The following is a 25,459-nucleotide window of genomic DNA, read 5'->3' as shown; positions in this document are numbered from 1 at the left end:
ATATTATTTAATCTAATCATATTATTTCCTAAAAAACATCTGCTAGCTCTCCATACCTTAAAAGATATCATCCAAACACAAACTTAGCAAAGTTTGACACTTCAAAATCCGCCTCCATGGCCCCATTTTCTGCCACTCCATCAAATATACTCTATGGTATAATGATATGAAGCTCCTCATCATCCCCTGAATGTGTCACATTTTAGTTTCTCCTTTTATCACATACTGATCCTTCTGTCAAGAACGCTCTGTCCCTGTCTATCCAACAAGCAAACTTCTATTCCTATTTTAATACCCAGAGATATCATCTTCTATAGAACACCTTCTCCAACATTCCTGATAAAAGACAGTCATCTCGTTTTCTGAACTACCAACAATCTGTTTGGACCTCCACTGTAGCACCTGACACATTGTACTGTCTCCTCACCTAAACTCTGTCCTCTTTGTATTTCCCATAACCTGTTAGCACTTGGAAGAATCTCACTAAACGTATGAATTCACGAATACAAGGATAGATGGGACTTCTGTACTTAAACATTTCTTATTATCAGTCTTGCTGAACTTAATTTTGGGTGTCAACTTATTCAGAGTCTTTCTTTAAGGTCATGTTTCCAGGATTGTTTTCACTTTGGTCTCTTTGTTTGAAAAAAAGAATTTAGTAAACTTACTGAGATTTATTAAAATGAGGCATTTTGCTCTCCTAACTTCTAATTAGTTGTGGGTCTTCCCAGGACCTTTCTTTTTCCCTACACTGGCAAAAAATGTCCTAGCTGTGGAATCTGCGATGATTTCCCTTTTCCTCTGCCTTCTGAACTAGTGGTTAATTTTCTAAGGAAGGTCTCCGTTACGATCAGGCCCAGTGCTATCATATCCCTAGCCTTTGTTACAATAGAAAAACATGCTCCCTCTCGGTGAGAGATTACTGAAAGCCATCCCTTTCTCTGGGCTGATGCAGCCAGAATCAAGATATAAGTCTCGGCAAGCTGAACAAAGACTGGAGTCAGACCCCATGTGCCCCGAGGCTCCCTCCTGGCCCTGTGCCCTTGTATAGAGGACAAGCTGCACAGCCATGACCTACAGCTCTGATTCTGACTCAGGAGCCCTATACCTTATATGGTCCCATGAATACCCCAACCAAGCTTAGCGTTTGTCTAATTACCCTTGGCAGCCAGCCTGCTCTAGGTGACAGTTCCTCTTAAATTACTTTTTTTATGAGAATCTTCTGATACACTGAGATGAGCCAATCAGTCAACACAAATGGGAATTTTCATAGGCTTGTGACAGCTTCCGATTAAAATGTGGTTTTTACCCAAAGCTTTAGTGCCCTGCTTCATCGAAAGTACAATTTCATTACAAAATAGCAAGTCCATCGTAAGCCAATGAGGTGGCCCTAAGCACACGAACCTAAGGCATGAACATGCTGATATGTATGAAAAAGACAGCCAGGTGTAAAATGAAGGAGTCTAAGTGCCCAATGAATTTAGGAAATTCTTGAGTAATTAGAGGAGATTAAATGGTATTTATTCATTCAATCAATAAATATTTATTGAGCCCCTACTATATAACAAGTATTACTCTAGATCTTGGGAAAACAGAGATTAACCAAATAAATGACGCTCATGGAATTTACAGGTGAATGGGAGGAGAAAGACAATAAATAAACAAATTTCCACTATGTCAGGTGGTGATGAGTGCTGTGGAGAAAAATGGAGCTGGGTGAGAGGACTAGGGTGAATGGAGGGGCATTTGACGTTGATGCAGGGGAGCTGGAGGGAGCTCATGAGGAAGGAGCATTTGTCAGAGAGAGGGCCGCAGTCCCTGAGCTGGAAATGCGTGAGTGCGTGCACCTGGGCCCATTTTCTTCAGTGTTTGCCTTTTTTCAATCATTTTTAAAGAGCAATTTTTACATTACGCATTAACCTTTTGCATTCCGTATGTTACCGATGTTTTTAAAGGCCACTTCATCAATGTGTTTTACCTTTGTGATTATTTTTGCACCAGTGGAATTTTGATGAGAATTGCATTCAGACTTATTCATTTGGGAAGAATGGGCCTATCTGCAGCCTTCAGTCTCCCAGTCAGTGAAATTGGTAGTCCTGTCCTGAAAGTCCCATAAATTTTTGTTAAGATTATTCTTTAGTATTTTTTGCGTTATTATGAACTTTAAGATTATTTCAGTACACTGTATTTTCTACCTACCAGTTCTGATTATAAGGGAAAACAAACTATTAGTTTAAAAATATATATTTTGTATTTAGTCATTTTATCAAACTCTCTTATTCAAATAGGTTTTAGTGAGGCTGGCCCGGTGGCATAGCGGTTAAGCACCCACGTTCCACTTTGATGGCCCTGGGTTCGCCAGTTCGGATTCCCGGTGGGGACATGGCACCACTTGGCAAGCCATGCTGTGGTAGGTGTCCCACATATAAAGTAGAGGAAGATGGGCACGGATGTTAGCTCAGGGCTAATCATCCTCAAAAAACAAAAAACAAAAAAACAAAAAACAACCAAATAGTTTTTAGCTTCCTTCTGCAATTTTTAAACAATTATTTCATGTAGGTATAAGATCTCGGTTTCTTCTCATCTTTAACATTTCATGTCTTGTTCCATTTACTAAAATTTCCTCAAAGAAAAGAAGATAACAGCATACACATTTTTCTTGTTCCTGATTTGAATGACACATACCTTCTAGCATTTTGCTGTTACTTATAATGCGGGCCCTTAATTTAAGAGAGGTATTCCTTATTATGTCAAGGAGATATCCTTTTAGTCATAGACTAAAATGATTTTCCTGGGATTGCATATTGAATTTTGTCAAATTCTTTCTGGCATCTGTTGAATAAATGGTACGGTGTTTCCTTAAATGACTGATAACAATGAATTAAGTTAATGTAAGATCCACCAAAAATGTTTTCCCAAGAACACTTTCTCCACAGTCTGGTCCATAAAAAAAAAAAATTGAGGGAGGGGAGGAGATTGTCATCTGGTCAAATAACTTGGGGAAATGCGGCACAGCATATTCTCTTCTCAGAGATTCATTCGCTCATTATCATATGAAAGATGCTGAGAAATCCGGCAGTCAAGAAATTCAGTTAAAAAAAAAAAAAAATATATATATATATATATCTCCACATACCATACTGCTGTGTGGTATACTTGAAAGTTGCTGAGACAGTACATCCTAAAACTTCTTGTCACAAGAAAAAACCACTTTTACTTTTTTTGTGTCTATATGAGATGATGGATGTTAACTAAACTTATCATGGTAATCATTTCACAATATATGTAAACCAAGTCATCATGCTGTATACATTAAACATATATAGTGCTGTATGTCAATTACATCTCAATAAAACTGAAAAAAAAAAAGAAATTCAATTAACTTTGTTAAGCCCACCGTTTCCAGCCATTACCGGTTCCTCCTTCTCTTGTATAATACCTGTTTGTATCTTGCTGACTTAGGGTCCAGTCTAACACACTTGAGAAGTGCTATGTTAATAGTTTTCCTTATATTAAATCATCTTTGCACTCCTGCAATAGAACCTGCTTGGCCATAGAGTATGGCTATTTATTTTAATGCTAAGATCAGTTGGTTGGGTTTTAATCGAGGATTTTTGAGTATATAATTATAAACAGACTTGTCCTGTCATTTTTCATCCCTCCCCTCTTCTGGCTCTTTCCTGGGTTTCCATATAAGTGTGATGCTAGATGGGTAGTATGAATTGGGGAATGTTCCATATTTTTCTGGGCTCTGGAACAATTTATTCAGCATGGGAATTATCATAGGATTTTATTTCTTAATTTGAACTATTTTCTATAAAATAGCCAAAAGAAAGATAAACCCAAATGCAGTGCTAACTGGTTGTCACTGAGCTGGTAATGGGATCCCCCTGTTAGCTCTATTTTCTTTACTGAGGAGGTTTCAGGCATCTCCATGTTTCCTCACTGTGAGTAAACATGATTGCCCTTTGCTCCAGAGAGGGGACAGTTCGGACAGCCCACTCTGCTCAGAAGCAATACCTCCTTGCTCTTGTCACTCCAGTTCTCCACAGAACAGGGGCGCATCAAAGTCAGGTCAGGGCGGCAGGAAGTGATAGAATCCCAGACAGGAGAGTCAAACTTCTCAGTGAGTGTTTTGTTCCGGATGCTGGGAACAAAGTGAGGTGACAGGAATGAAGGCCTGGAGGGAGGGAGGAAAATGAGCTGGTGAATTGTGGGGTCTAGAATCCCAAGAAGAAGGTCTGACAGTATCAATCCGGTTTGTAAAACACTTTCTTTGAAGCATTGTTGGGACTATGTTGGACATTTATGGTCTGTAGGGGGAGAAGTGGGGTGTTAAGGCCACTTTTGAGAACAATTCCTCCCCAAGCCACAGAACCCTTTATTGAGAGATGCCATATTATTATAGACAAAACACTTCATTGATCTTCTAAGGGCTTGAGCATAAAAACACACAAAGATGTTTATATGTTTTCCTTTCTGATACAGGGATTACTCAACATTAAAAGGCAAAATACCTTAGCTGCACAGGGCCAGGCTCACAGCAAGCACCTTCCTGTGCTCGGTGTTTGTTGAATAACTGCATGGTGTTTGTGATATATGTGCACATGTGTTGTCTTCCCTGTTTTCATGCAACCCGTGTGATTCTAAAATGTGAGGCATAAATGAATCCTTTTTTCCAGGTCTTTTAAAATAGATATAAAATAACTCCTTAGGTTAGCTAAAGCTAAATATATGTTTTTTATTCTTCATTAGTTGGTATATTTCTTAGCACTGAAACTGAAATTTCAGCTCCCTTTCTCCCACTACTCTCAAAGAATAGTAATAGTCTCAGATATTTCAACATATTAAAGGGAATTCAACATTCAAAATGATTTTTTCTAAATAAGCTAATAAGTTACCAGTTTTGTCTGTTTGTATCTTTATATGGTTGGTAATCTAAAAATAAAAATAATGTACCTTTGTCTAAAACACAAATTGCACATGATACAATTCTTTAACCAAATCCTGGATGTATTTCTTTAAAGACAAAAAGAAACTGCTAAGATTACAAATCCCCGGGTTATCCTCTGTAATGTGAGGAATGCCAAAAAAAGAAACATGTACGTTAGAGGAAAATAATGGCTATCAATAGAAAAGTAGTTCCCTCCCCTACATGCCCCACCCCTCTTTTCGAAAAAAAGCACATTTGTCTAGATGAACAGTTGGGAGAAACTAATTCACCCATTCATCCATCGAAAGCCCTTTCACCTAACAGTGCTGAACCTGTGCTGAACACGCTGATTACGTACTGCTACTTCTGTAGTGGTGGACAAAGGGAAAAAATAATAATCAAAAGAAGATTTGGGTGGTATGTTGCAATACGAAATCAGGATTTGAATGGCTGTAATATTTTAACCAACACTGAGTCCTTTGAACTCTCTGATTATCACAAAGCTAAAAATCATTCCTTACACTTGATTAGAGAAAAATCTGATTTTCCTGTTGCATTGCCTTCTTGAAAGAGATGATGGGGGAAAGTGCCATGGTGAAGAGCTGAGACTGAATCAAAGAATATTGATTTTGTGTCTAACCAGCTTGCACTTTTTCAGTTCCAACACCTCCCCGGGAAATACACCGAGGCTGTTTCCACGTTAAAGTCACCTGTGACTAGAGAAAATTACAGGGTAGGGAGATAGGAAAACATATCTTTCTCCACAGCAATGTTTGAGTGATTTCCTTCTTTTAAAATTTTACTCCCTTCCTCACTTCTTATTCTTGTGATTTTAAAGAAAATGCCAAGATTGTGAAGAGATATCTTAGGTGTTGATTATGGCTCCCTGGGACTGGGTTCCTGCCACTGGGGCCATCAGCTCAGCCACTACCTTATTCCCCTTTGTTGAAGATGAGCATAGACTTCATAGATGTACCACAATGGTTGGATGTACTAATCTGAGGTTGTCACTGAAGCCGTCTTGTTTCCTAGGGTTTTAAAGTAGTAGTGGGATGCAAAGAAACAAACAGATGTGAGAGACAACATGAGCAAAGAACGAACAGGACTTAGTAACTAATGGGGCATCAAGGGTTAGGAAGAGGGCAAAGTCAAAGCTGACACACATATCCTGGAGAATGATGGTACCATCATGCAAAAAAAAAAATTAATTGAACAAAGTAATTCAGGAGCTGTAGCCATCTACCATCTGATGTGTCCCTTGGCTGCATTAATATCACCATTAATTCCTGAACCACGAGCAGAAGGAGACAGTATTCACAGCACCACAGTGTGAGCACTTAGTTTTTCTTCTCTTACAATGTGCAAATCAGCAGCTTGGGCTTGCAGTTTGCAAGCTTGGATTTTCAAAAGCCTTCTCAATAAGTCAAGACACAGGCACCATCCCAAATACATTAGTCCTATTAACAGTGTGCTAGTCGTGGAAGACTGCCACAGGCCCAGCCCAATGTGAATGGGAAATGATTTTATAGTCAGGGTTGCTCAAAGAAGTGGCGAGGCCAGCCATTTAAAAACTTGAAAATGGTCTTCCAAAAAATAAAATGGCACTTCTAAGGCTGAACATAGTTGAAAGAATTTTGTGCTGACAAGTAGACCCAAGAAGCTTTCCTACGAGAGGCCAGTATGCAAATGTCACTTTCTGGACTTTGTTGATTGTGAAACTGGAGCCCACAGCAGTAAAAGACGTGCATGATGGCAGCCAAAAGCTGGGAGGAAGGAGTCTTGCCTGTGTCTGTAGAATGGCCTCAGACATTAATTGACACTAGATTCCCTTAAGGATGTGCTTTACAACTTCAGGAAGGTACGAACGACGCTCTTAATTTTCTGAGAGTTTGTTTTGCAGTGAAAATTCAAGAAACTGAAATTAATTTAGTTAAATTCTTATTTTACCTCGTGATTTCAGGGATTTAACAGTGAATATGCCGCTTGATGTTGATATATCTACCGTGGATACAATAAATTACAAAAACATATCTTCCCACCTTTTGGAGCCCCATCTTAGGTTATTCTCTTTTCATTGGCACACCACATGTGGCCAGCCCTCTGCTGTGATTTGTTATTTATAAAAAGTACAGAGCACATTTCAATCTTGATAGATGAAATTGGAATTCTGGCTGAGCTATGGGTCAACAGACTTAAAAAAAGAATTTAAAACCTGATTCTGTCTCAGCTGTAAGATAAATAAGATCTGGGGATCTAACGCACAGCATGGTGACTGTAATTAACAATACTGTATTATGTACTTGAAAACTGTTAAGGGAGTAGATCTTAAATATTGTCACCACACACACATTCACACACACACACACACAAATTGTAATAATGTGAAGGGATGGAGATGTTAACTAACCTTATTGTGGTCTTATTTTTGCAGTATGAATAGTATGTATCTATTCATCATATTATGCACCTTAAACTTACGTATATGTCATTAATATCTCAATAAAACTGGAAGGAAAAAACCTGATACTGGAGGTAAATGGCTACAAGGGGTGCATATGAGGCTTACCAAATTTTGAGTGGTGATTTGGCTTGTATCCCTGACATGTGCTATCTATCCTTAGACATCTGAGTAAGTCTCCCTGTTACACCACCATGAGAAAACATTGGCAAACTGTTTAAAATTCCTGGGGGAAAAATGTTGGCAATTTCCTACTTAGGAACAGCTTACATTCCAAAAATTATTCAACTAAGTTGGACAAATTGAGTGCCTACTATGTGCCAGACATAGTTATTTATGATGGGACATCTTTGCCGACCAGCATCCCTCCAATGGCAAGTTTCCAGTCAGTTTGCAAGTCAGCTATTTATAAATTGGGACACATTTTCCTAAAGAAACAAATTTTAAAATAGTGGTGAGATTCTCAAGCCAATCCTCGAAAGCTAATTTAATTCATGATAAAGTGGAAGTCAACTTCTAATAGAATCCTCCAACCTAACTACCGTTTATAGTGGTGATTTTCAACCCTGGCCGCACACACCACACTGTAATCACCTAGGATGGCTTTTTTTGTTTTTCATTTTTAATAAGTACCAATACTCAGACTATATCCCCAGGACAATAAAATCAGAACCCATTGTCAGTAGCAGTAGTGGGAAATGGAGCTTGGGAAAGGGTGGAAAGGACTGGAAACAGTGCCTCTCAGGAGCATGGAATCAGGGCTACAACTGGGAAGTGGAGGCCAAGGCTCCAACGGGTAGAGAGTGGAGTCAGGTACTGTGGCATTGATGGTTAAAATAAGGAGAAAGAATTTCCCCAAGAGAAGGAATTGGATTGTGGACTCACAACCTTTAAGAAATTTTGGTCCCTGATGACAGTAAAGGGTTTTTCTGGAGTGACAAAATAGTGGAGGTGTCTGGAATATTCAGCTCTAGGAGCACAAGGATTGGTGAAGCGCATTGATGATGAGAAGGGAACTGGTGAGAACCCAATGGTCAGCATCGCTCACCATTTCCCTTTGTCTAGTTCACGAGGAAGGAAGACAGCTACCTTCAGCCCAATTTCTTATTTCGGGGTGAGGCTCTCACAAAGTTTTGTGCTTCATGTTTCCCCTCTACAGAAAGCAAATAAGTAGTTCTCTTCATCCTCTTGGCGTGATTGTAGACCCTTAAGACTAAGCAGAGGTAATGGGAAGGGAAGAGAAACAGAGGGAATCCAGTAAGTGGGCTCCAAAAATAGGAGTAATTCTATCCATCTACTGCTGCTATCCAACAGCTTTCAGAGTTCAGTTAGCTTCTGGTCACTTCTTTGCAGCCGCTTTAGTCAGAAACATAAGCATAAAGTGTTATCACCAACTGGCGAAAGCAAATATGCCAGGTGGAAGATGTCCTCAACTGTTTTCCTGAGTCCTTCTCATTTTTATAGCTGAGTGTAGAGATTTCTGACATTCTGTGACTGTTGCAATGTAGGAAAATCTGTGGAGATAGCGTTCTCACATTTCAATCAGATGCTCTCAAATAAGCGACGTTTTCTATGTTCTACTCTGTATTTCTTCCTGGCATTTTCTGGGACATATTGCTTTAGCTCTCTGTTCTAGTTCCCTCTTTATAGCATTTTGGCTACTCTGGATCAACAAAATTCCTGGCTTGAAGAATTCCAGAGACACATGAAAGTTATCTCTTCTGATTGGAGAAGGGAATTATTGTGGTGATCTTTTCTCTGATTGGAGAGATGGTTCTTAAACAAAAGTGCCAAAATTCATCTCTCTTCTTTACATTTTTGGATATTCCTGATTTTTTTTCCTGATGTGGGCAGAATAAATTATTATGAAAAGGGAGGGGATGCCCTGGTTCTACAAGTTTCTGCAGGTTCTGGTACTGGAGAAGTTCTGGAACTGGGAGAATGTACACAGAAGGACTTCTTCCCAGGTACAGATTTACTCTAAGCAAAATCCCAATCCTTTCCCTACAGATTGTCAGCCGAGCTGCGTAGCAACACTATGGGAGAGACATCACTTCCATGAAAAGAATTCTTCACTTCACTAAGCAAGGAATCTAGCTCAATTGGAAAACCTGGATAGACTTCAAAGGAAGAATTTTCTCCTTTCAAACTCATTCCATCTCAAGAACAGAGAGAAAAATGGGATTTTTTAGGACTGAAATTCTTGGGCAAAATTAAATTGGGCTAGCATTCTACCTTAGTGGGCAAATAGCTGGTTTAATAGGTGAGACTCCATTAGCTCTGACTGTTTCATGGACGATTCCATCACCAAGCCATTTGACTTCAGGTGTTCTGCTGAAGCAGACAGACTCCCCTTTTAGGAGTTTGCTGGTAGTGAGCTAGTGCCTGCTTTGATACACTGACGATAGCTCATTAATTGGTAAAGGTCTTGTGTCTAAGATAGTCATGAATGTCAACCTATCAGAAAAATGACAAGTAAAACCTCCTTCTCTAAGTTAGAGAATAAAATTCTCCGTGCCTAAAGCCCTATATGTCCGTTGTTTCTGCCCTTTTCTAATTGAATTATCCTTCTTTAGTGAGCCATATAAATACAGTTTTAATAGATGGGGGAAATGGGGATACAGCTTAGCTTTTCCTACTAAAAATAAATATTCCCCTTGAAATAATTTATTTCAGGACTTATTGAACCATGTAACTTGGTCAGAAAAGCGATAATATCTTCAGATAGGAAGGAAGTGGCAGCAAAATTAGTCTTTCTTAACCAGAAGAAGGTCAGAGCTGCTTTCTGTTTTTTCAGTTTCACTTTTAGGTGTAGCTGGTTGCCCAGGCACCAGCTGAGGCTGGTTTAATGATGATTGTCCCAGTGGTACTGGAGACCTTAGCAACAAGTTTGGATGGGCAGTCTCCCTCACTGGGGTGGACCCACCTCAAATCTCTGCTTTAACCTTTGTTAAAAGTTTTAGTTGTGTAAAAGTTATTTTTAAATGTAAATTTTTATTTTGAAAGAGAAATAGGGGCTCAGAAAGCATTTTTGTCAGAAGCAAGTTTGAGTCTGATTCGGTAGGAAAAGCTTGGTTTAGTGCAAGCTCAGGTTAAGTTAAAAAGCTAAGGGAAAGTGAGTCATTTCATTTCTTTCCTAAAGAGGTAAAGTCGGGGGAAGACAGATATTTTATCTACTTAGATATACTCCGACCTGATTACAATCTTTTCGGGTCTTTTCCCTTCATTCTTAAGGAAAGTGTATACGGAGGGAATGGCTGATAAAAGAACTAGAAGAGAAAGCCAAAACCTTCCTTTAATTACCTCTATCGGGTTAGCAGGGAGCGGAACAGCCACCTATGCCTTAGGTAGAGAAGGTGATTAGCATTCAGAATACTGAAACCCACGTCAATTTAGGAAGGGCATGATTTCAAGATAAGTTGAAGGGTAAGTTAGAAAGAAACAACATTTTTAAGCCTAAATATAAAACTAAGGTCAGATCAAGCAGCGATTGTCAATAAGAGTCAAGGATTAGTTAGAGGCAAAGTCTTTAATTATATCTAGAGTATTTAATGGACTCATTGTGTTAGAAAGGATCTGAGAGGTCAACCAATCCAACTTCAAATCTTTGGTTGCAAAGAACAGACTCCTTGACCACCTGACACAAACCAAAGAAGAGAATTTATTAAAAGGTTATAGAACCTAAGGGCTGGAAGGAAGCCATGCCTGGGGAATGAAGTAGATCCAGGAGCCTGATCTTTATTTCAGGACTTACCCCTTTGTTCTTTTAAAGTTGACACATATATCCGCATCAGTGGCATAAAGCTATTGTTTGAACATGACCATGGCTGAAATTCTAAGAAGTGTTTTAGATCCTGAAGTTGTAAACACAGATCTTGAAAGTTCTGAGAGTAATTCTGTGCTAAAAATACAGCTGTACATTTATAATCTCTCTGACATGGACTATGTTTCTATAAGTGCAATTACAGAATTTAGTGATGAAAGATCCTAAGCCTACCTACGCCAGTCCTCTTATTCTGCCATCAAAAAAAAAAAAGTGGCACAAAGAGAAGTGACATGTTTCAGATTTCCTAGAGGGTTAACAGTAGAACCCGAATAAGTATTGAAGGCCTTGGTGGCTGCTTTATCAGACATGGCACCTTGGGCAATACTAAGAAGGATGATGACCCAGAAAAAACTAAGTTAAGATCCTTAGTTCTCAGGTGTCAGACTGTCCTTGGGCAAGTACTTTATACCTCCCTGAACCTTCATTTGTATAATGGGGATATTAATACACAGCTCTTGGCACAATGTCTAGTACATATAAATTCTCCGTAAATAATAGCAGTTATTGTTATTAACCAAAAAAATTGATTTAGTCAGCTTTTTGTTGCATAACAAATAACCCTGAACCTCAATGACACACAAGAACATTTATTTCCGACTCACAAATCTGTGATCAGCTGTAGCTCTGCTAGGGTTAGCTGAACTTGGCTCCAGTTTTGGGCTGTCTGCTACATGGGTTTCCTCATCCCAGGACCCAAGCTGAAGGAGTACCCCCTACCTGGGATGCATTGTTCTCATGGTGGAGGGAAGAAGTGTAAAAATGGGAACCATGTGATGCTTCCTGGGGCCGGCCCAGTGGCACAGCGGTTAAGTTTCCACGTTCTGCTTCTTAGCGGCCTGGGGTTTGCCGGTTCAGATCCCGGGTGCAGACATGGCACCGCTTGGCAAGCCATGGTGTGGTAGGCATCCCACGTATAAAGTAGAGGAAGATGGGCATGATGTTAGCTCAGGGCCAGGCTTCCTCAGCAAAAAAGAGGAGGACTGGCAGTAGTTAGCTCAGGACTAATCTTCCTCAAAAAAAAAAAAAAAGAAATGGGAACCATGTGATGCTTCTTAAAATCTCTACTGTGAGCGGTCACAATGTTCACTACTACTTATGTTCCATTGGTCAAAGCAAGTCATTTGGCCAAGCCCAAAGTCAATGAGACAGGAAAGTTACTGTACCCACAAGCAAGCCATGTCCAGGAGGTAATGAACAATACAATCTAACACAGGAAGGTTGAGATAAGGGCCTGTAGGGTAGCTTAAATAGTCTGGAACTGGAACCCACATAGGCTGTTCATAAAACCTCATGTCCTCAACATTATGGGCCATTTAGGAAAACTAGAGGTCCAGAGAAGGCAGCAGAGTCACTTAGGCTGTTAGAGTGATTGGGTGTTAGCGTACATAGCATCAGCCCTTCTCCCAGAAGCTTCACTAGACAGAGGAAACATTATTTTCGAGGTCATTTAGTTCAGCGTTTCCAGATCTCAAAGATGCTTCAAAGGGTTCACATCCTTAAAGCAGCAATGGTATCTACTTTCATTTTCATTAATCGCAAAAACTCGGTAAATAAAATGTTTATGTAAAGACTGTTTCCCTTTTAAATGGAACAGGTCAAGAGCCTCCAGGTGTGTACTGAGGCTGCCTGCTTGGTGGTAAGTGCAGATTAGATGAGTTTGCTCGTGACTTGTAAGTGAGTTTATAACACAGATGAACTGGGGTGTACCAGGTACATCCATTATCATCACATATTTCAAAATTGCTTGTATTCTTAGTCATATATTGTTTGCATTTGTTCTCAATTCTGAATTAATGAGGAATTTAATGAGGAAGAAAAAACATAACTCTGTCAATTTTCACCTAGATACTTTTCTCCAGATCCATAAATGTCCATCATCTGGAAGAACTAGCTATAAAGAACATCAAGATATCCCTAATATTTCAAAACACAATGTAAGGAAGAAAAATAAATCAGTGTTACTTGTGCCTCCTGTCTCTAAGCAGTAATCTATTATGGAAATAAACACTGAGGATGCTCTGAGGTCCATTCCAGGTTACGGGACAGATCAGAACTATTCTGTATTCCCATTATTCCCATACATCAGTACGACTGCACAGGCCGTTCCCTCTGCTTGAAAGGCTCTCTTCCTTCTCCTTTTTCTGCCTGGTGTTCTTATTTAGCCTCAATCCACAGCTCAGCTCTTATCTCCTCTTTGCAAAGGAATTACCTTCCCCAGTTCCCGCAGCTGTGTCTATTGCTGACCCTCCATATTCCCTTAGCACTTGCAGGGGAATTACCTCCCTGATAGCCCTGTTTCTGAAAACAGTCATTGTATCTGTCTCCCCTACTTGACCCTGAATTGACATCAGGGACAACTTGGTATTTCCAATGGCTAGTGCAGTGCCCCACATCTACAGGGTACTCCACAAATCTTTCTTGAATGGATAAGAGTAAGCAGAATTAAAGCTTGGTAGATAAGATTAGAAACTAGAAAGGACATGGGGGACAGCATTTCAAGAAGAAGGAAAGTAAACACAAGTAAAAATAGTAGAAAGATGGAGAATGGCACGTATGAGATGTGTCTAAGGAGCAATAAATGGACTCACATGACTAAATGAAAGAATTCATGATGAGATGTCCTGGAAAATACAGTGGGGAGTTTAAGTTTATTGGGGGAGGGCCTTGAGAGACACCAACTGCCTTAGTCTGCTCAGGCTGCCATAACAAAATACCATAGACTGGGTGGCTCAACAACACATATTTAGTTTCTCGCAGTTCTAGAAGCTGAAACTCCAAGATCAGGGTACTAGTATGGTCAGTTTCTGGTGAGAACTGTCTTCCTGGCTTGTAGCCTTCTCGCTGTGTCCTCATGTGGTGGAAAGAGACAGAACTCTGGTGTCTCTTCCTCTTCTTATAAAGGCATTAATCCCATCGTGAGGGCCCCACCCTCACGATCTCATGTAAAGCTACTTACCTCCCAAAGGCCCCATCTCTGAACAACATCATGTTGGGGGTTAGGGCTCAAACATATGAATTTGGAGGGGATGCAAGTCAGTCAATACCAAGTGGTTAAGGAAGCAGTCCTGCCTTAATGAAGTGGACAGAGAGATCCCCACCATCCATCCCTGCCATCCCTGAGGTTCTCATTGTTCATTTAAGAAAGTGAACGATATCCCAGAAACCAACATTTCCAACTGAAGGGGCTGTAAAGCCCAAGGGTAGGAGCAAAATAACCTTTTAATTTCTGAGATGAATGAACAAAGTAATTTTTGTGAGTGGTATCTTCTATTTCTACAGAAGCCATAAATCATACCTTTGGGAGCTGTACCATTTTACTTTTAAATGTACATTTTGAAAAGAACACAGACATTTCTTATTATGTTCCTTTTGTACAATTTCATTACATTCATCACTAGTTGAAGAGTCCTGTTGATTGCATGGCAGGAAAACTATTTGTTATGTTCACAGTCCAAGTGCCTACTGATTAGTGCAGGCATTTGACGTTAGCTGATCAGGATGGTGGTATAGCCTTCCTCTAAGATTCACTACTGTCTCCATTCATGCGTGGCACATTTTTCATCATTTTCCAGGCCTGGATTCTGTTTATTTGGTGCATTCTCTTAAGAGTCACCAACCGCAGTATGATGTTTTTATCCATTTGAAAAGTTTATGTCCATTTGCAAATGATTCAAGCCAAGATTGAGAGGTCTATTGCCTGATTTGCAGGAAGTTGTTGCTTCCTAAATCTTTGCGGGGCATGTCCCATGGACAGATCATACAAATGTACAGTGTTAATATAATGGGCAAACTCCAGAGTATTTCCATAGCTCCTGACTATCGAATGATATACAAAAATATATGACTTGGGGACAGCGGAAATTGGTTCCACACTTTGAGCTCTGCTTCCATTAGACTGGTTCACAATATTAGATGGAATCCCAAGCTGCTACTGATAATCATCAGCTGTTTTTCTTGCCCAGTCTCTTTGTTTAAATGCATTCTTTCATTATCCATGTACTTTTAAAAAAAATGGGGGAAAGAATGTTTTTAATTGAATAATCTGTATTCTCTCAGGTATTCCTTCTCCCTAGGAAGGTATATGGAAACTTACTTTGCTATTTTTATTTATGCTGCCAGTGTAGTATATTGATGAGAGAACTGAGGTCCAATAGTGTTAAAACAAGACATAAAGTATTGATTAACTCTTTTTTTAAACTCCCTTTTTACTCTTGAGTATAGCAGGTTTCAGAAACTGCTGCCAATACTTTGCTCTCCAATAAACCTCCATTGTTCGGAGGGTCTTGATCTCCTTCGGGCTTTGATAAATGATTATTACGCTTTTGAAATGTTAGTTTGGAGTGCCCCAGGCCTTGTTTTCTTCAGTTCATGAAAGAAATGAGTAAGAAACAGTAGAATTTAGGCTGCGATATTTGAGCCAAAGGCCCCAAAAGAAGCCCTTCTATGAAGAGGAGGCAGCCACAGACACTGAGGCTACTGGACTCCTCGTCCTCGTTCCCACTTGACACTTTTTTTCCTTTCCCATTGCACCTTTCTCCATTGCAGGCCAGGACTTGCCCTTTGGGTGAAGGCCAAATACATTGGCTAATTCCTAGGGCTTTATTAAAAGGTGAGATAATGGTTCCGTATTGGCCAAACCTGAATGGTTTCAGATAGACTTGTGAAGGAGAAAGAAGGGAGATGCTTGGCTGGATGAGGAAAGTCAGTGGGATAGTGAGCAGGTGGAATGGGAACTATAGATAAGGAGAACCTGGATTTTTAGGGTCAGTGACATCCTCAGGGCAGAGGATGTAAGAGTAGAGCCAAGAATAGGCATTAGGGAATTGAGAAATCTACTGCTCTCTTAGGGCATGGGTGAACTTGGAACAGAAGGGAAACTGGTGAAATGTGAAAGAGAACTTACTGCATAGGACAGCTCCCCACAACAAAGAATTATCTCATCTAAAATGTCAATAGTGCCAAGACTGAGAAGCCCTAATATAGAGAAAGTGCGATTATTTTCCTCATCAAAGTATAAGCTTCTTGAGTTCAGAACCCAAGCAATTAAGCTAATGATGTTCAATAATTAGCAGAGCATCCTGTGATTAGATAGTAAATTCAATGTAATCCACTTTTTTTCTGAAGAGTAACCATTTCAGTTTCTTCAGTTCTTCCCCTAAAATTATCCAAAAGGGAAATGTCACTCACTAGAAAGTTCCAGCTTGCCAGGTAATAGGAGAAAAATGCTTCATAATATGCTCAGAAGCAGGGGTACAGGCAAATGAAGGATGCTGACGGCCAAAAAATATTGAGATTGGTAAAAATAAGGATAGCTTGACAGACAACAAATCTCTGTGGGCGTGTGATGGCCTTTAGACATCAAGGAACAGAGGTAAACATCAAGAGGCAAGGTAGCTTATATTTTATCAGTAATAAACTACATGAAAGCTCATATTTTAAATGATATGCCTTCAAGCATGTGCTACATCAAGGTGTTGACAGCATCATTTTTCCAAGAGATGAACAAGCAAATTTAAGTAGTTTCCAGTGGTAAATATCTTGATTACCAAGGAGCAGTGGGATGCAAAGCTTGGCCAGTGGAAACAACTGATTGATAGCTTCCTTTTAACATTCCTGCCTTTATTTTCCCCTGCATGGCTCATTATTCTGCCGCATTAATTTAAGATTTCCTATTGTACTGAACTAGGGCCTTAAATTCTCTTATCACCCCTATGGGAATCTTGATTGTTTATTTGTAGATGACAGTAATTGTTTTTATCGATCCCCAAATGTGGAAGGTATAAGAAGTGCCATGGCCGATAGCCAGCTGGTACATAGTTAGTGCCGCATGCATGAGTGACAAATTACAAGACAATATTTGGCCCCAGAGAAGACCCTTTTAGAATTTTTTAAGGCATCTAATAGTTATCTCTAGGTCTCTCCAAGCTGAAAAAAAGCATAAACAGTTTCATGTATGTCAGCTCCACTCTTTCTGTTCTTGTTTTTATTGAACCTCAGAAAGTTTACTTGGATGTAATTTATATTTCCTCATTTCTAGTATGTTCTCACAGCAGGAGAGTTTGGAAATAGTGCGGCTACAAGAATTCCCAGAGCCAGCACCATCCAGGCCAGTGAGTTCCCTTAGGGACCCAGGTCACAAGGGCATTTATTTGGAAGAATTCTTGGATTAATCTAGCAGTTGCCATTATTCCACCTCAAGCATCATTGTATGGACATTGGCTCTGAGTGTTTTCAGAAGAAACCACTTTGCCAGCCCCAGTGTGTCCTGTGGGTAGGAAACCTCACGCGATTTCACATTCCAAGAATATCAGAGACACCAGGGAAAGAAAATGCAGCTGTCTAACTAAGTGCTGTTTGTAGACAGGGCACTTGGGCAGTTTGAGCCTCCCCAATCTGAATCAAATGCAGCACAACTTGCTCGAAGAGCTTTTGAGCTGGTTGTTATGATCTGTCTATCCAGAAACAGAACAAATCAGGCTGGGCTTAAACATAATCAAGTATAAGAAAGGTGGTAAAATTTCCTTGTTTTGTGGTGAGATGGAAAGATCTTTGACCAGATGCCAAACCCTGAAATTCCTGACCCTATCTTCCTGTGGTAAAGAGAAGATAGATATGCAAAGGAGCCACTTTGACAATTGTCTTCTATTTATCCTCGGAGGGTTCTGTTGCCGCTGAACTCTCAGAAATGACTATCTAGGTTGGACCAGATGAGCCGGGGGAGCTTGTTCTGCAGAGAAGGGGTCCATATGTCATACCAACAATCCCCCTCCTTTATCCTGGAGCTATAATATTACCTTGGTCCTTGACAGTTAGCAACCCTGTGGATGGACTCACCCCTAGAAAAACACATAGGAAGAAAAACAATTTTCCCTAATTTAGATTTATTTTTTTCTCTCACTCAATACTATGGTCCAGTTGAGTCCTCGGTCTTGGACAGCCATTCTAGCACCTTCCATGAGCAGCAGTGTGAAGGAGGAAGACATGGAGCTCCTCCCCACAAAAGTTTAGTGACTATAGCCACTATGATTGCAGGGTAAAAACTGTGCGCCCTCTTTACATTCACCCCAGACATTTAGTGGCATGCCCAGCACACAATTGGGCATTAAATGTGATCTGACTGATTAGTATGTTTGTTAAGTACATATCCAACGTGCATGGAGCGTGCTATTGTTGAATGGCTAAAGGTTAAAACAGATTGACTATTCAGGGTGATGAACAAAGAATCATTTGATTTTAAAATTGGAAGAGGGGCCTGCTCCATGGCCGGGTGGTTAAGTTCGCACGCTTCGCTGCGGTGGCCCAGGGTTTGGATCCTGGGTGTGGACACAGCACAGCTCGTCAGGCCACGTTGAGGCAGTGTCCCACATCCGACAACTAGAAGGACCTGTAACTAAGATATACAACTATGTATGAGGGAGTTTGGGGAGATAAAGCAGAAAAAGGAGAAAAAAAAAAGATTGGCAACAGTTGTTAGCTCAGGTGCAATCTTTAAAAAAAATAAATAAAAATAAAATTGGAAGAAACTTTAGATTTAAGTTAGTTCAACCATCTCATTTTAGAGCCAAGGAAGCTAAGATGACCCAAAGAGGCCAAATAAGTTGTCCAAAGGCTCATATTCGAGTAGTGGCAGAGCTGGAATGTGAAGTCAGGTATCCTGTCAATTCTGCACGGCACTTGGATACTGACTCCAAAACACAAGAGCTTGTGCTTTATTGCCCTGTAATATTGGATTAATGGTTTTAACATGCGTGCCTCCCCCACTAGACCGTGTGCTCTTTAAGAAAATATTCATCATCAGCTTCTCACATAGTCAGTGACACATAATAGGATCCAAATAAACGAAAAAGTGAATAAATGGGTGAATGTGAGACCTGTTTTTTCTCATCAAGTGTAGACAAATTTTTAGTGATCTCTACTGGTTTGGGGTCTGACTAGTAATGAAAAAGGATAGAGAGGAAAAAAATGTAGAAAAAGTGTAATGAGAAGGCAAAGAAAAAGGGGTATACAATTCAGTAGGAATAATAACCAGAAGAATCCAGCATATAGAAAAAATTTCTGGGTTCATAGCTTTTAGTCAAGACTCTTGCCTTTTCTGATCTCCCCCAATTTTCATATAAGGACTTTCTAATCCGATGGTGCTGTCAGCAGTTCCCATCGTGGCTGCTCCTGCTCAGACCCCAGAACAGGATTGACTGCAAGTGAAGTTGTGCAATCAGCAAAGTTGCTCATTAGTGTATTTCATGTCCCTGTGGTACATCTTCCTATCCATTTGGCACCCATTCCTAACCCACGCGTCTGCTATTAGTTCTATCACACAGGAAAGTGCGTGTAACTCAATGTGATCGTGTTTCTGGAATATTTTCCACTTAGGAGACACACCAGGAGATACAAAGGAAGTCTTCTTTCATTGTGGCATTTCAGATTCAGTGAGAAGTAAGCAGAGGGGATGGATATACATAAGACGGGTTTGGTTCTCCTTGCAAATCACCCAAAGTGAATGAAAATAAAGATTAAAATATCTAGTTATCAATCCCCACTGTGAGTTTATGTTGCTCCTGAAATGCTTGTCTGCTGTAAGTAATTTGATACTAAGCAGAGCCTGCTTAAAAAAAAAAAGGAAGAATCAAAGGATTCATAGTCCTAATTATAGCAGACTGATGGCTTGGTACTGGAGACTGCATCAACAATATTGGGCATCAGTAGGGAGCAGCTACTGGCTGGAGGGCTATACCCAGAGAGTGGTTATCAGTGACTAAGTGTCAGTTTGTAGGAGAAGAGCTGCCTGTGCTTCAGTATGCCAAGAAGTCTAGATGCAAAGTCGGAAATTTAGGTTTTTTTAGAAGTGGTACTACACAATTGCCAAACAATCTGGGGTGACCCAAATGCTCCCATGGGAGAGTTTTAAAGAGACAAGCAGTCATCTGTTTTGGATGGATTGAGTCCCCTTGGCTAAAGACAAGCATGGAGATGCAGCTTTTCATCAAACATTTCCTTGAGCCATTTGGAACTTGGCAGACCCCTCCAATGAGCACTGCATCTGACTAGAGCAGCCACTCTCCCCCTTCAGTTACTACGCTTCCCATCCTTTCCTTAAACATACCAAGCACACTTCCATACTGTGCTTTTTCCATTATTATTTCCTCTTCCTGCTGCCCACTGTGTCTTACTATCAGAATTGCCAAGGAAAACACAACACAGTCAAGCAGTGGATGGAACAATACTTTACCCACACAGAGAAGCGACAGAGAAAGATCAGCTCCAATAGTGCGTGTTGGTCCCCAATGGCCATTGGGTCCTTCTTGGCAGCTGATTCAGAGCCACTGGCCTGCATGCAACCCTCTTGTGACACAGAACAAAAGACCTCAACCTGTCTTTGCAGGGGACAGATAGAGTAGTGGGGCTAGCCAGGTGCCATATGATACATATATCATTAAGCAAAGCAAAGGAGCACACATTGAGTCTGAAAAAGGGAAGGATGTTCCCACCCAGGCAACAAGCCTGGAACAGGCTGTGAGGGCTCCTTAGCTCTTGTTAAGGAAGTTTTTCAGGCCCAAGGTCCATTCTTAACGTGGCCAAGACGGGGGTCGAAAGACTGCACACATGAGACGGTCTTTCCCACGAATGTCCACATGGCTTCTTCCCACCCCCTCCCATTTTTTTTCAGATCTTTGCTACCATTATCAAAGAGGCCTTCCCTGGCCAACATTTATAACAGATCCACCTCCAAATTCAATCCTCTGGCCTCCATGAAGACTGAAGCTTCGGTGGTTTTGATAACTGCTGTATCCCCAGCATCTACAGCAATTGACACATAGTAGGTGTTCAATAAAAACAGGTTGATGAGGTTGGTAACATGGGTCTTACAAAGGAAAAGTCTTGTCTCACAACGCCTGGAAAGCAGTGAAGGGAAGCTTTCCAGATGCTTTCATAGACCAAGTCATTCACCTACACTACATCCAATTTGAACTTAGAAACCCAACAGGCCTTAGAGAGAGTGATATGTCCAGAAAAACAAGATAGCACCATTCTCATTCAGTTCCCATCAAGGCTCCAAGCAACTTTTAGAAAACCTGTCTTCTGATATACAGCAGTAGCTTGTGTCTTATGGAAAATTAAATAAATTATTTTTCGCCCAAAGGGAGCAGGATTATTTGACTTCAGTTATTTGCCATATGGCTTCTCTTCCATGCAACATAGCTTCTAGGCTTAAGGTAGTAAGAGTGAGAGCATGCCTATAAATTATTCAGAGATAATTCAAAATAAGTGTGTACTTTGAGAGACTGTCAAGTTTCTTAATGCTTTTTCCTGATAACAAGTGCTATGTTTTTGATAAAAGGTCGCTCGTTTCTCACCACACTTTATTGTTGCTCTCTGCATGTTTTCTGTTTTGTTTGTTGTTGTTGTTTGTTTTTGTCCACCCCCACCCCCTTCCCCCCAGAGTCCAGTCTGGCTCTTATCTCAGCACAGGATGGTTCACCTTCATTCTGGCCATGGATGCCTGTTACAGCATTCACGTCTACGGGATGATAAATGACACCTACTGCAGGTGAGATCGCAAGAAATTATTTTTATGCGTCTCCAATTCTGATACCTTGTCAAAATATCACAATTGATTTTAATACCATAAATATGAGAAAGAGAGAAAGCAACAATTATTTCCCAGTGTTCTTTGCTGACATGACATTTTATTGTCAGTGCATCAAGTTGTGACTTTTAGGGGTGATAAAAAGAAAAATATTTACCACAGTTTAATGTGAAATGTCAGAAGGAGCATTTTTCCCTTAATCAGTGGCGTATCAGGGACGTGTGGCTTGGAAATACAGAACAAGCTTAGCGGTTATTTAATTTGCAAAGCAAGTTTGTCATCGCTCCAGTTCTAATGGCTTGATAGATGGCTTCTACTCAATGGTTATATTTGATTATGAAGGACAAATGTCCTGAAGCCTCAGAGAAGCTGACAGCTTAACAAGAATTCCTGGAAATTGTATTTCACTAATAAGTGAGTAATCTGCCAGATCCTTATTTAAAAGGGGTGTGTTTATCCACAGTATATCCTTGCTGGTGGGATATTTCTAATTATTTAATAAAACAAACCCTCATGCTTCATCAAGGTAATGTAATATATTTTCCTACCAACAATTGGCACAATATAAGTCAGAGACTGCTGTAATCACATTGTCAAAATGGTAACTAAGCCACAATCTTTATGATCAAATATTTCTACCAGAACTATAAGCATAATGGAGCACAGATGAACCAAATATCTTACTCTGAAAAATCACCAAGCTTCTTTGTGTTCTGCAGGCGCATCAGGTTATCCAAAGTTTGCTTCCATTATATACCATTTCCTCCTTCAGAGGATAGCTATAAGTTTGAATGTAACTGGTGTGATATATAAATTTTATTTGATTTATTAAAGCACTAAGGACCTGGTACATCTTCTTAAAAGCTTTTATACATAATAGCTTTTAACTGAGTTCATGGACAAGAATCATGCATGGGTTTGCAAGTAAATGCATTTACTGGGCACATAATGGATTCTTGTAAATGAATGCTTCATTCTTCATCTCAATCTTTCTCTTTTCTTTTTTTTTTCTAGGACAGAAGGGTATAGAAAAGTCCCCTATCATTACTATGAACAAGGAAGAGATGAGTGTGATGAATATTTTCTTCATGAACATGCCCCATACGGGGGGCATAGGTTTATCACTGAAAAGAAAGTGTTTGCTAAATGGGCCAAGAAACACAGGATAATATTTACACACCCGAACTGGACAGTGTCCTGATGTTGGTTTTTCTGATCTTGCCATACCACTTGATGTAATCATGATGCTGCAACAGTGATGCGAATGATGACGACGGTGATGATAAAGACAACAACAATGATGTTCAAGTTTCTGTACATCCTCAGATATGAATGGTGACTCTGCCTGTCATTTGAACTTGGGATTCCGTGGAGGGTGGTTGTGCTCATTGTGTTCTTTCTGAAGGTTCAACATTACATACTGCACTTTATAATTTAACTGGAATTGAAATGAAGGCCAGTAACATGACAGCAGTGACCTAAGAAATGGGAAGATTATCCTTCAAGATAGCTGCCCAGAATTCTTGAAAAGTAAGTAACTTCCAAAAGCCATGGGATTTGGCCTCATGAGGCAGTTTTTGACTCTATAGTCTCTTGAACCTGAGCAGCTCCACCATCTTGAAGAATGGTTGATCGTCGAACACTGACCCAAGAAATGCTCTCTGGGTACAAGCATATTACTGCAGTTACTAGTTAGTCTGAGGGCAGGGGAGAATCTCTTCCTGACATACTGTCTTCCTACAGTACCTCCTACAGCTAAAGCCTCAGGCCATTTCCTAATTAACAATGATGATGTCATGGACATCATACCCATCAAGATTAGTTGACTATCTCAAACACTTAATTCAAAATGGGCCAACTAGCAAATCTTGATGAATTTCCACTCTCACCACTCCATTCTTACTACCCCAAACAATATAACTAAACATGTTACTAGAATGATCTATATTAATGTTTAGTTATTTTTGGTTGAGTCCTAAGTATTTCAGAAGCTATTTAACATGTAAGATATCAACACTGTAATAACATATACTGTGAAAACATTCTTAAAACATAACCAAAAGGATTTACTAACTCTGCTTCAACATCCAACAAAACAAAACTGTATGCTTTTAAAATCACAAAACAGGGAAAACAAAGCATATTTTTACATCAATTTGTATCCTACCATACTTCATAATATATATTTGTATATTCCAATTTCTATTTTATAGGCCCAAGATGTCTCTCCTTACATTACATTACCATTTCTAAGTGCCAACTGTTAGACATGGAGAAGAAATGCTTCCTTGTATTAAATCTGACCAGAACTTTTGCCTTCTTAGGGTTTATTTTCCCCACAGTGTATCAGTTGTTGTACCATAATAACAACAATAATAATGACCTTAATGTCCAAAGTGCTTTGTCATTCAGAGCCCTGTCACATATGCTGTCCCATGCAATGCCCATGACCACCCCACTGGGCTATTGCCTATGCATTCTGACATCTCCTTGGCAGATAATCTGTAATTTGTTAATTCCTCTGATATATTCCAGATTGCTCCCCTTGCTAATATTTGTATAGAATAGCATTTATGTAGAGTAGTAGCTAATTGATTTCAGTACCAAATACAATATACCATATCAGGATTATGCAAAAAGTATCACAAGGATGGTCTTGGCCATAGACTAGGACCTCTGTGAACATAGGTACTTTTGATTTTTTTCTTTTAATGACTCTATTTCGGTGAGGAAAAGATGAGGAAGCAGAGGCAACAGGAGGGAATGAAAGCAAAGAAATACAGTTTCCTGTTCCCATCTTGAGATGACTCTGTTCTCCATATACTCGTTGCTCATTAAATATTCGAAGGTCGATTTGCCGAGAAAAGAGCTGAAAGACCAAAAACATTCTTGCAAATAATCCAAAAGACAAAAGCCAGGATTAATTTAAAAAATGTTTTGGAAGCTGGAAGTGATGATGCATTCCACTTCAGGAGCATTTTGCAAGTCCTTCCCAGTGCTAATTCCTGTGATGAATTATCATTAAAATGGGACATTTGGGCAAGTCTCTTTCCTGCTCTTCTGCCATTTTGATACCCAGGACTCAGATCCATAAAAATTAGCAAGCACCACTTCCATTGTTGGAATTGTTAATGTTGTTATTCTTTTTTTGTTTCCTTATGTGATTTTCAGTTCTATGTATGTTAGTTTTTTCTAGCTAATGATGGATAGAAATGCCCACTCAAAGAAAAATAAACAGATACAAATGTTACTATTGTAATACAGACTGTTTTTCTCCCCTGTTGTGATAGAGAATTTCTGCTTTTAAACAAAAAGGAGCCATTAGTTATCAGAAGGCTGCAGGATATCACATAATTTAATTTATTTAGTTTTCTGGTAATGAAGGACCAACTCGATTTGTCTTAGCCCTTACTAATGAGAAACTTTTGAAAACTTCCTTGCCCTCCTGCCTCACTCTAGCTTTCTCTGATGAAAGAGACTTTCCAATGCCCTGTATCCCTCACTCTAGGGCAGCAGGTGTGTGTAGAACAGGTAGTGTTTCCTTTGGAGGAGAGAAGGTGGCCTCCTGTCTCCTCTCTCCTCCCCTCCTCTTCCTTCCCTTTTTTTCCTTAACTGAATGCCAACTCTTTTTTTTTTTTTGATGAGGAAGATTCACCC

The 25,459-nt window shown here is 39.9% G+C and overlaps 1 protein-coding gene across 5 annotated transcripts in view; it reads left to right on the top strand.

The window, feature by feature from the left end:
- The window catches only part of ST6GALNAC3 (ST6 N-acetylgalactosaminide alpha-2,6-sialyltransferase 3), a 498,406-nt gene extending 473,354 nt beyond the window's left edge, over nt 1–25,052 (top strand). For 2 of the 5 annotated variants that reach the window (XM_023641831.2, XM_070267475.1), the window contains 2 exons: nt 21,656–21,763; nt 22,817–25,052. In XM_023641831.2, coding sequence (XP_023497599.1) covers nt 21,656–21,763; nt 22,817–23,003 — 295 coding nt within the window. In that variant the 3' untranslated portion in view covers nt 23,004–25,052. Of the gene's footprint in view, nt 1–9,401; nt 13,184–21,655; nt 21,764–22,816 lie in introns of those variants that run through there. The other 3 variants (XM_023641833.2, XM_070267476.1, XM_023641835.2) reach the window with 3 other exon arrangements.
- The last annotated feature ends 407 nt before the right edge of the window (nt 25,053–25,459 follow it).

This window comes from Equus caballus, chromosome 5, assembly GCF_041296265.1.
Source record: "Equus caballus isolate H_3958 breed thoroughbred chromosome 5, TB-T2T, whole genome shotgun sequence".
Classification (NCBI taxonomy): Eukaryota; Metazoa; Chordata; class Mammalia; order Perissodactyla; family Equidae; genus Equus; species Equus caballus.
Note: the sequence above shows the minus strand (reverse complement) of the source record. Positions and strands in the feature narration are given on the sequence as shown.